Below are 10,892 nucleotides of genomic sequence, written 5' to 3'. Positions count from 1 at the left end.
CTGTATACACAGTTCAGTCAGCAGTCAGTTCGTTCTGAACTGTATTATCAGTTCATCGTTCACCGTACAAAGTTCGTTCTGAACTGGGTATACAGTTCATATGAACTGTTGCCCAGCAAAAAAGGACGAATGTTCGTTCACTCTTTTTGGTGAACTAGTTCTTTTGATCAGTTCATGAACGGTTTGCCCATCTCTAGTTTCCTCAGATATAATTGTGAAGACATATGAGGACATTTTTCCGTACCATGTGACGATATTTGAAAAAATTACCTGGCATCCCTACTTAACAGGGAAACACTCAAAACAAAATACAAAAACCATCATTGCATTGTGGGTGGTTTTGTGCCGAAAAATTTTTACAATCATTCTTGTAATTTTAAAACTTCCAGTGAGAAATTCCAGGATTATGGGAACTGATTTCATTTCAGTTGATTAGTAAATAAAAAAATCGTTTATTCACTTTTACGACAAGATATAGTATTTCGACATAGCGATCAATTTGACCCAACAATATTGTGTTTGTGATTAGAAAACATGAATCCAGCAGCATCCCATAGGTCCATAGTAATACTAATTTTGGATACACACGTTTTAATACATATTGTTTTTTTAGCTCATCCCATCCAATCGAAATAATAGCGATCAAAGACATCTACCCTGGGCTGAAAAATATCAATGCTATATTTATAGTTCTGGAGGTGGGACCGGTTACGCTAACTAAGGAGAATCGTGAAGTAAGAACATTCAAAGTTGCCGACCAGAGTGCTGCTATCAACGTTTCGGTGTGGGATGAACCGGGAAAGCTGCTAATGCCGGGGGATATCGTGCGATTAACCAAAGGCTACGCAGCTGTTTGGCGCCAGTGTTTGACATTGTATTCTGGAAAGAATGGCGAAATCCATCGATTGGGCGATTTCTGCTTCACATTCAACGAAATGATAAATATGAGTGAACCAAATCCAAATTTGACTATCGGTAACCAACCTTTGCAAGGGAATGGTGCCGCAGGAGGAAGTAACGCCGGAACTAAAGGAGGGAGACCTCAAAATGATTCTGGGGCATCAGCTTCCCAGGCAATGGCTGGGTCAAGTACAGGTGTATCGACTAACGTGAAAGGCCAGCAAAGCGGTCGTTTTACGAGTACTAGTTCTGAGCAGAGCAAATCTTCACCCAAGAATAATCCAAGGACAAGTAGAAGCGGACAAGCGAAGAATTCAGCAGCGAAAAGCGAAAGAAGATAATATACAATAGACATGGATATGTTATAAAAGTTTTTATAGATATTTTTTTAAGTAGAATTATCTCCAATGTAACAGCTAGAGCGACAAAGGTAACTTTTTTTGGTGATAAATTATCATTTTTCAAAATTCTTAGTATGTTTTAACCGCGATTCCGCTTGATGACGGGAATATGAAATGTGGTCAACAGGGATGCCGAACCACGCGAGGTGTCCCGTATTATATGTTTTTCGTATCATATATGGATAATTACATTTAGATGACGTGAGGCAAAAAAATTGTTGCATATTTCACAACAGATTGTATTTTTCTGTAATGTTTTTCAATGAAAACTAGTGAGAGAGTACGTATCATGAGTACATTACCTGGAACTTGGGCGAAAAAGAAAGACCAGTTATCGACATTCGCGTTTTTACTGGTCCGGCATGTAATACGTCAAATAAAATCGAGGGGAAGTTCAATGAATTGTTTGAATTGGCTTTGATCATGAAATTGGATAAATAAAAGGATTCCAGTGAAAGTTTCGCATTGAGTGCGACAACAGGTATGAAATATAATTTGAGGAAATTATTTTTCCGTTATTTAATCAATGTACTTGTTTGACAGTGGCAAAACTTCGCTATGCCATTATCTATCCGCTGCAACTGCCTTTTTTTTCTTTATTAAGGCTCAAGTGGATAAAGAGCCATCTAGCACAGTGGTTTTCAACCTTTTTTGCTTCATTCCCCCTTTACGAAAACTAATCCCAGTACAGTAATCGTTCGCTAACTGGTCTGTTTTTTAACTGGGCGAATGTTAACTGGTCCTTGTGTTGGAATAATACCGCAACAACAGGACACACAGTGGACAGCCCAATCAGCGAAACAACGAGAACGAATCGAATCACCTTGGGACTCGCGCGGAGTAAAAGAAAAAGACTAATTTTCGGAACGTACAAAAGTGAACTATATTTCGCGACGGTATACAATAGAAGGAAAAAGGAAACGTATCACTCGTTTTATTTTTCTCCTATCAAGTTGGCAGCTCTTCAGAAACAGTGGCGGCGTACATAAAATGTCACCCCTTTTTTTATACTGCCAACACTCCTCCTTGACATTTTTGTTTGCTGGGTTAATCAGCTGTACTGACCAATCCCATCATTGCTGCGAATTTCGCCTGCTTGATGGCGCCTAACGGCTTCGTCAGAACATCTGCAGTCATTTCCTCCGATGAACAATATTGAAGTGTTACAACACCTTTCTCCGCTAAGTCCTTCGTAAAGTAAAGCCTCGTGTCAATATGTTTCGACTTTCTGGATAGACGCCCCTCTCGCACAAAATCTATGCAGCTTCTATTGTCCTCCAGTATTACGGTTGGACCATTCTGCTTCTCTCCAATCTCTTCAAGAAGACGCCTTAGCCAGACTACTTCTTTACATGCCTCTGATACTGCAATGTATTCTGCTTCCATGCTCGACAGCGATACAGATGTCTGCTTCCGGCTTGCCCAGCATATTGTCGCCTTTCCTAGCTGAAACAGATAACCAGTATTCGACTTTCGGTCGAAAGTATCTCCACTCCAATCTGCGTCGCTGTAGCCGATCAGTGTGGCAAATCCACCCCTGTTGGTTTCCAACCTAAGATTGTAGTCACTCGTCTTTATCAGATACCGAACAACGCGTTTAAGTTCTGTCCAGTCAATTTCGGTTGGACAACTCACTTGTCGACTTAAGATTGAAACACTCGCTGCGACGTCAGGACGAGTATTCACTGCCACGTAGAGTAGTGCTCCTACAAGGCTGTGATAACGCCGATTATCGTCCAGCTTCTTACTTCCTTCGCGACTACGGTAATAGCCTATATCCATCGGAACACTTGACCCCTTTGCATGTTCAAGACCGAAACGAATCGCCAGCTTTTTAATATACGTTTCTTGATCCAAACTATAGAAACCATTTTCTGTTTTCACACGCATGCCCAGAAAATGACTAACCATCCCTAGTGACGATAATTTAATTTCCTTGCTCAATTTATTCTCCAGATCACAAATATCCTTCTCGTTAACACTTGCCACTAACATATCATCGACATATATTAGCAAATACATTCTTCTACCACCAGGAAGTATCACTGAATAAAAGCACGGGTCTGATCGCGATTGTACGAAACCCATTTCCGTCAGGATATCACTGATAGTCTTGTTCCACACTCTAGCCGCCTGTTTGAGACCATACAGGCTACGTTGGAGACGACACACAAGAGTCTCCTTTCCGCTCTCGATGAAACCCTTTGGCTGCTGCATGTAGATGACTTCTTGCAGCCGTCCATGTAGGTACGCCGACTTCACATCAATGTGACGCACAATCATGTTATTATGACCAGCAGCTGTCAAGAGAACCCGAAAAGTTGTTAGAGTTGCGACTGGTGCAAACACTGCGTCGTAATCAACACCGCTTTGCTGTGAGAAACCTCTCGCCACCAGCCGAGCCTTGCATCGAGTAACATTACCGGCACTATCCTCTTTCTTACGGAACACCCATTTGCAGCTGATGGGTACTCGACCAGTCGGTAGTTGCTCTAAAGTCCATGTTTCATTTTTCATAAGTGATTCAAACTCCGTATTCATCACCGCTTTCCACAGATCCTGCTCTGGACCACTAACGGCTTCCTCGTAGCTTGTCGGCTCTTCACGCACTGCCATGGCAACATCAACTTCGTAGTCTTCGTATCGCCTGGGAAGCACACCTCGTGTACTTCGTTTTCGCTCCACCTCGTGAGTTTGCTCACCTGGTTCATCGTAACATCCGTAGAATTCTTCATCGGACTCGTTTGTTGAACCGTTCTCCTCCAAATGTACGTTTTCAACAGTTGCTTGCTTCTGCGGTTCATCGGCCTCTGTCTCCTCCTGAATTGAAATTTCCTTACTTTCAGATTCTACTTCAACGTATTCTTCACAAGAACCAGGAACTAGATCGCGTGGCCGCAACGACCCATCGCCAAGCTCGATGAACCTTGCATCACGACTGATTGTTATCCCGCTGGTGTTCGTGTCTAAAAAACGATACGCCTTTCGATCGTCACAATATCCAACGAATGTAAGCCGCTGAGCCTTGCTATCAAGCTTACCACGTTTATTTTCTGGAATGTGTGCATAAGCCGGACTTCCAAAAATCCGCAAATTGCTCAACGAAGGTTTCTTGCCGAACCACATTTCGTAAGGAGTTTTGTCTACAATACGCGATGGCAGTCTATTTTGCAGGTACAATAGCTTCTCCCTAGAACCGCTTTGCTAGACCTGCATCGAGATGCATACATGTCGCCATCTCCTGTAGAGAGCGATTTTTGCGCTCTGCAACACCGTTTTGCTGAGGTGAATAAGCAGCACTAAATTGCGCTTGAATTCCCTCCAGCTCATAGAATTTCTTCAGTTCTCGATTCACGTATTCGCCTCCACCATCTGAGCGTATGACGCATGGTACCCTGCCAAAACGCGTCTTCACGTGCGCCACAAATCGTTTGATGCATGTAGCAGCATCTGACTTCTGTCGGAGCAGACACACCACTGTGTATCTACTGTGATCGTCGATAAGAGTCATTAAATATCGACATCTTCCCGGAGTAATGTTCTTCATGGGACCACAAACGTCTGTGTGGATGATGTCCAGAACACGTTCAGCACGATTTCGTGAAATTTTAGGGAAAGGAACTCGCGACGACTTTCCCTCAAGGCAGTGCTCACAAACTTGTCGTAATCCGCAATCTTGCACTTTAAGTCCTTCACAAAGGTTTTCCGCTCTGATCCGGTCCAGCACCGCTGGATCACGATGCCCGAATCGTCGATGCCAAGTGTGCTGACAGTATGGCAAGTGTCGAGCCTCCTTGCCTAACTTTGCATCCTCCGCTTGCTTTAGCATATACAGGTTGCCACGAAGCTCCGCAACCGCTATCACCTTTCCTACTGCACTGGATATAGTGCACCGTGAAGCACCAAACTCCACCTTTAATCCCTTCTGGGTCAGCTTCCGCACGGACAGCAACGCACTGTCGAGACTGGGAATGTATAACACATCTTTGAATGGAACCTTCAAAACACCACCTTTGTCGTCGACACAATTCACAACGCCTTCTCCTATACCAGCAGACATAGCAAATGAACCATCTGCTAGCACAACTTTTATTTTGACATCCTCGTCCAGCTTGGTAAAAAACGTTTTCTCGTTCGTCATGTGGCTCGAACAACCACTGTCAACAAACCAACAACTGTTACTTTGTTTGCTTCCAGCTATGAAACAAACTGTGACGTCAGATTCGGCTGCCTGCTTCGCTTTCGTTCCCGGTTTCTTACTACTTTTCGGGAGTTCGTCGCTCTTCTTCTCCTGTTCTTGTTGCTTCTTCAACTGGCGGCAATCACGTCGAAAATGACCGGGTTTCCGGCATTGATAGCATACCCTGTCCTTCCGAGTAGCACTCTCAAGCTTCAAAGCATTTTCACCAGGATTCGTTGAACGTTCCAATCGTCGCTGATGCTCATCAAGTAACTTTTGTTTTACTAACTCTATCGTCTGATCCCCGTCAGGACGACTTTCCATAGCAGTCACCAAGCTCCCAAACGAGTCAGGAAGGCTCCGGTAAATCATAGCGACCTTCAACGGTACTTCGAGATCCAGACCAGCACACGACAGGCGATCAAAAAGCTCTTCAAGTTCGACCAGATGCTTCTCAACATCACCACCTTCCTGCATGTTCAGACTGCAGATACGACGCAGAACTGACACACGTGACGTCATCGTTGTTTTTTCGTGGAAATCCCTTATGCGATTCCAAGTATCCAGGGATGACGCAGCATCTCGAATCAAATTCAGCTGACTATCCTCCACGTAGAGCACTATAGTTGCTTGCGCCTTGCGATCAGCTTTGACCCAATCCGGTGTCACCGGTTCCGGCTTCGGGTCACCCACTGCACACCACGTATCTTCACGTTTCAACAACATCTCCATACGTGTCTTCCAAACTTGGTAGTTTTTATTGTTCAGCCGCGCGAAAAGATATTTGTCACTCATCTTGTAATGTATCACAAAGCAAAACAAAAAAAACGCGAACCGAGAGTTTTTTCACACAGAATCTCACAAGAAATAACTACCGGCGCCGTTACGTGCGGTGAAAGGCCAAACCAAAGCCACACCAGCAAACGCTCGAGAAAAAAAAAACACAACCTCGAAATGTTCACACAGCAGCGACTGCTGTTCAACCGAAACGCGATTTTTCTTTAACTCACTACTGGGCCCATAACCTGTTGGAATAATACCGCAACAACAGGACACACAGTGGACAGCCCAATCAGCGAAACAACGAGAACGAATCGAATCACCTTGGGACTCGCGCGGAGTAAAAGAAAAAGACTAATTTTCGGAACGTACAAAAGTGAACTATATTTCGCGACGGTATACAATAGAAGGAAAAAGGAAACGTATCACTCGTTTTATTTTTCTCCTATCAAGTTGGCAGCTCTTCAGAAACAGTGGCGGCGTACATAAAATGTCACCCCTTTTTTTATACTGCCAACACCTTGGACCAGTTAAAAAGTAGAATTTCGTGAACAATCGACGCCATATTCAAATGGAAGATTTGCTGTGAGGGGCATTCGAATGTAATTTGAAATGTTATAAAAGATGACATTGTTTTTGCATGACGAAAACATTGATTACATTACAGAAAAATAATTTCCTCAAATTATATTTCATATCTGTTGTCGCACTCAATGCGAAACTCCCATTGGAATCCTTTAGTTTATCCAATTTCATGATCAACGGGAATTAAACAATTCATTGAAGTTCCCCTCGATTTTAATTGACGTTTAACATGCCGGACCAGTTAAAATGCGAATGTCGATAACTGGTCTTCCCTTTTCGCCCAGTTAGTGAATGTTTACTGTACTTCCCCGACATACTGGCGGGAGAAAGTATGTAGCATATCAGTAAAATAATAAAAGAATGCAAACGGTTTCACGTTATATTCGCAACAAATTTGATTTCATACTTGTATCTGATTACAAAAAAGGCATATAAAGTATGTCAAGTCAGGATGGCATCTGCGCCTGAACGCTTTCCACCAAAATCGTAGTTCTTGAGAACGTTGTAGAATAGCACACTTTATGCCATCTTCGATATCAACACTGTTACGGTGTTTTGTTCCCATCAGCCGCATTGTAGGAAGTCTAGGTTCACATAAATGCTACGAAAAAACAACACTCGTAAGCTTAGACGCGAATGAACTGCAAAGTTTAAAGCCTCTTTAAAACAAAGGACCGAGCAACACTTCTAACGCTTATTCTGCATATGATCCATTCCATGAGGTTATGCACCGATGAACCAGATTTCAAATTTAGTTTTAGGAAAAAATGAAAACGTAATTTGAATAAGCACTAGTTATATCATAAATACCTTGAAACGAATTTTATTTTTACGAATTTTATTTTTTTTATGCGCCAACCTTTGAGAGAGGCGGTTTTAAAAACTACATAATTATATTTAAAATATTTTAGGTTTACAGTATTTTTATGTTTCTTGAGATATCTCTGCACTTGCCTCACCAAAACTCAATGTCTATATACCATTGAATGGATAATTGAATACTTATTTGAAGAGCCTTGGGTAGATCTAGGTTTCATTTTGTAATTTATGAGAAATTGCATTTGAAAAACAGGTATTTTGAAGCGTTGTCACGTCACAAAAATAGAGCATTTTTTTAATTTATCAGCTGAACCTAAGTTCAAACCTTTTTATACTTGGGTTTCTCTGAGCAAACAATGATAGACCACCCTCCCCCCCAAATTTGATTGAGATCGGTCCACAAATAGAGGAGTATCAACTGTCTCAAGAAGTCGTTGTCACGTCACGCAAAGTATACGATCAATTCCAGCGTGACGTGCTAATATTTTGGGCCTGATCACGAACGTCACTTCACGGTGAAAACGAAGTGAATTGTATACAACCTTATTACGGCTGTCACCGTGTCTGTAGAATCCAGAAGAGTTCATGAATACCACGATACTGTCATGTCACGGAGAAAACAGGTATATTTGTCATTTGTTGTTGTTTAAGAAACAAAAGATAAACAAACAGCAATTTACCCGCCTGGTGGCATTCTTAAAACGAAATTTTGACGTATCCAGAGGACGTAAATTTGTTTATTTGGATTCGGTAAATGCGCAATGGGATGTAATTAAGGATTAAAATTGTAATTCCCGTAGACCCATTGAAACATGGCGAAGGTCTACTTCCGATTGTCCTGAATTTTCTGTTCATTCAGGAAAATCGGAAGTAGACCTTTTTTGTTTCTATTTTTGAATTAGACTAAGAGAGAGTTGCAATACCGTAGAATGGCAATTTGGAATATAAAATAATAACTGTAAAGTTTTTCCAACATTGCAGAGCTAGTTTTTTGTAATTCAAACATTCACAATTGGCGGACCAGACCAGAATCAGGACGATAGTTATAACTTTTTACGTTATAGATATTTTCACCGGTATTGTTTTGAAGACACACTTTGCATGAAAGAATATTAACGATGTGTTAGTGAAGTTGAGAAAATTTATTACAAGAATCATCAGTTGGAGAATATTTTTTAGATAAATTGGATTGTTGTCTGTCAAATACTTTTGTGACGAAACAACAACTGACTTTGTTCCGGACTACTGAACATTAATGTTTGAAACGGAACTGAAACCGTTTCATATATAAGTTTTTCAACACATAAATGAACTTTCTCCTATGTTTTGTCAATAATAGAAGAACGTAGATTCCACAATATAGAATTAATTATTGTTTCGACTTCTGGTTTGCTGGTGTAACCTTCGGTCACTTAAGACCTTTGCAGCTTCTCCACAAATCGATGCGCCAAAATCTCCACTGTCTGCTTTGCATCTGTCACTTGACATATGATAAGCATACGATGGAGAGGGGACCGTAGGACATGGAAGAAGTGGTGTGAACGTTGTAGGTGTGTGTCCAAGAGCTGGTCAGCTCGCACAACTTACAACTTGATAGGACAATTATGTGTCCGGTCTCTCGACATTTTATTTGTTCTCGGCTTAAACTGTACAGTTCTTTCTGTCGTCGACTGTCCTCGGGAATAGAAGTGCGCGTCGTGAATGTAAATTTGTATAAGATAATTGTTGCATGTTCAAATTCATAATCAAGTAGGTTGTAGGTTTAAAAAGATATAATTTGGTTTGAAAATATAAATATATATATATATATATATATATATATATATATATATATATATATATATATATGTGTGTGTGTGTTTGTGGTTTAATATTAAATCGTCATAAAATTATGGACAGTATAATAAAAATGGTCAATATAATAAAACAAAACAATAATCTTACCTTAAACTATGGTCACACTGAAACCAGTGAGATAATATCAAGGAATAACGAACACACTTATAAATCTAACACATTAAAAAAAAGGTAACTGATTAGAAACTATTTCAATAGATCATCAAATAAAAACTAGTGACATCACTCAAATGTACTAATGCATTTTGTTGGTCAGGTGGGACAATCTACCGGAATACTGGACAACCAAGACACCAGTGACTAAATCCAAAATTGCAGCTGGTATATCTAGCCGAGAAGGAGAACGGAGGCAACCCACAAAAATTGCAAGTATCGTGTGTAGTCACCAATTGAATCACCCTCACATCCACCCACAAACCAAATCTCTAAAATGAATTCCGTTATTAAATATCACTTTTGTTTTCGAACTTATCTACCACAACAAACAGCCCTTGATTGTTTTCCTCTGTTTTTTGAGTACTCGTTATTCGGGTTCGAATGGAACCACCAGGCCTCGCTCGCAGATAGTGATTAGATGAACTAGCTTAGAAGCCTTTGAGCCTAAGTTAGTGAGATTCAAGTTGAGAAGAACGTGTGCTGTTGACGATTAGTGGACACGTGTTGTATTATTGTGTGTTCCTACTTAGTAAGTGTCCTTTCGGTCCCAACAGGGTTTGAGGCGAAACGTTGACCTTAAGAGTTCTCTTCCATTAATAGTCGGGGGGGGGGGGGGGGGGGGTGGTTACACTGGTAATAGTATTGAATGACAAAAAATATGGAAACCCCATACGATTTGGGTATTTTGTTGCAGGTGTCTTACCAGCGGAAGTAGAATATCATATTCCGATGTTATTTTAAAATCGAGGATGGTGACTTCCGGTTCGTTAAAAACGGATCTTAAAGAACGTAAATGGTATAGAATTTCACAATACGATCGTGAATGGTAGCGTTGGCATATATCCATAGGTACGCGAAGAAGAATGAAAGAGGAGAATAAAGTTTGATAGTGTGCAGATAGGATTCAAGCGAGAGGGAGATAAAATTTGAGTGATAAGAACTTAGTCTTAGAGCGACGCGTATCGAGTCAACGTCCAAGTCAAAGTCAAAGTCATCTTCAACACGCAAACATAAACGCCCTTGCACAGGTACGCGCACTTTCGTACAAAGAATTTGTCAAAAAATTCTGATAGAAAAAAACAAATGCGTTCCCCCTGTAGTGAGCGCCACTCGATGAACCAGGATTCTGCTAGCCATTGATGGCAAGCGCCAGAGTGAACGTGTTAAACAATCACGATGTAGAAATTGGAGATCGGTTCAGGACCACCCCGAAT

At 41.1% G+C, this 10,892-nt stretch overlaps 1 protein-coding gene across 1 annotated transcript; it reads left to right on the top strand.

The window, feature by feature from the left end:
- Positions 1-303: 303 nt before the first annotated feature.
- On the top strand, positions 304-1,584 carry LOC129765276 (SOSS complex subunit B homolog). Its single transcript, XM_055765412.1, has 2 exons — positions 304-557; positions 614-1,584. The coding sequence occupies exons 1-2, from the start codon at positions 535-537 to the stop codon at positions 1,239-1,241; spliced, it is 651 nt and encodes a 216-aa protein (XP_055621387.1). The 5' UTR covers positions 304-534; the 3' UTR covers positions 1,242-1,584.
- The last annotated feature ends 9,308 nt before the right edge of the window (positions 1,585-10,892 follow it).

Source organism: Toxorhynchites rutilus, chromosome 2 (assembly GCF_029784135.1).
Source record: "Toxorhynchites rutilus septentrionalis strain SRP chromosome 2, ASM2978413v1, whole genome shotgun sequence".
In the NCBI taxonomy this organism is placed as follows: domain Eukaryota; kingdom Metazoa; phylum Arthropoda; class Insecta; order Diptera; family Culicidae; genus Toxorhynchites; species Toxorhynchites rutilus.
Note: the sequence above shows the minus strand (reverse complement) of the source record. Positions and strands in the feature narration are given on the sequence as shown.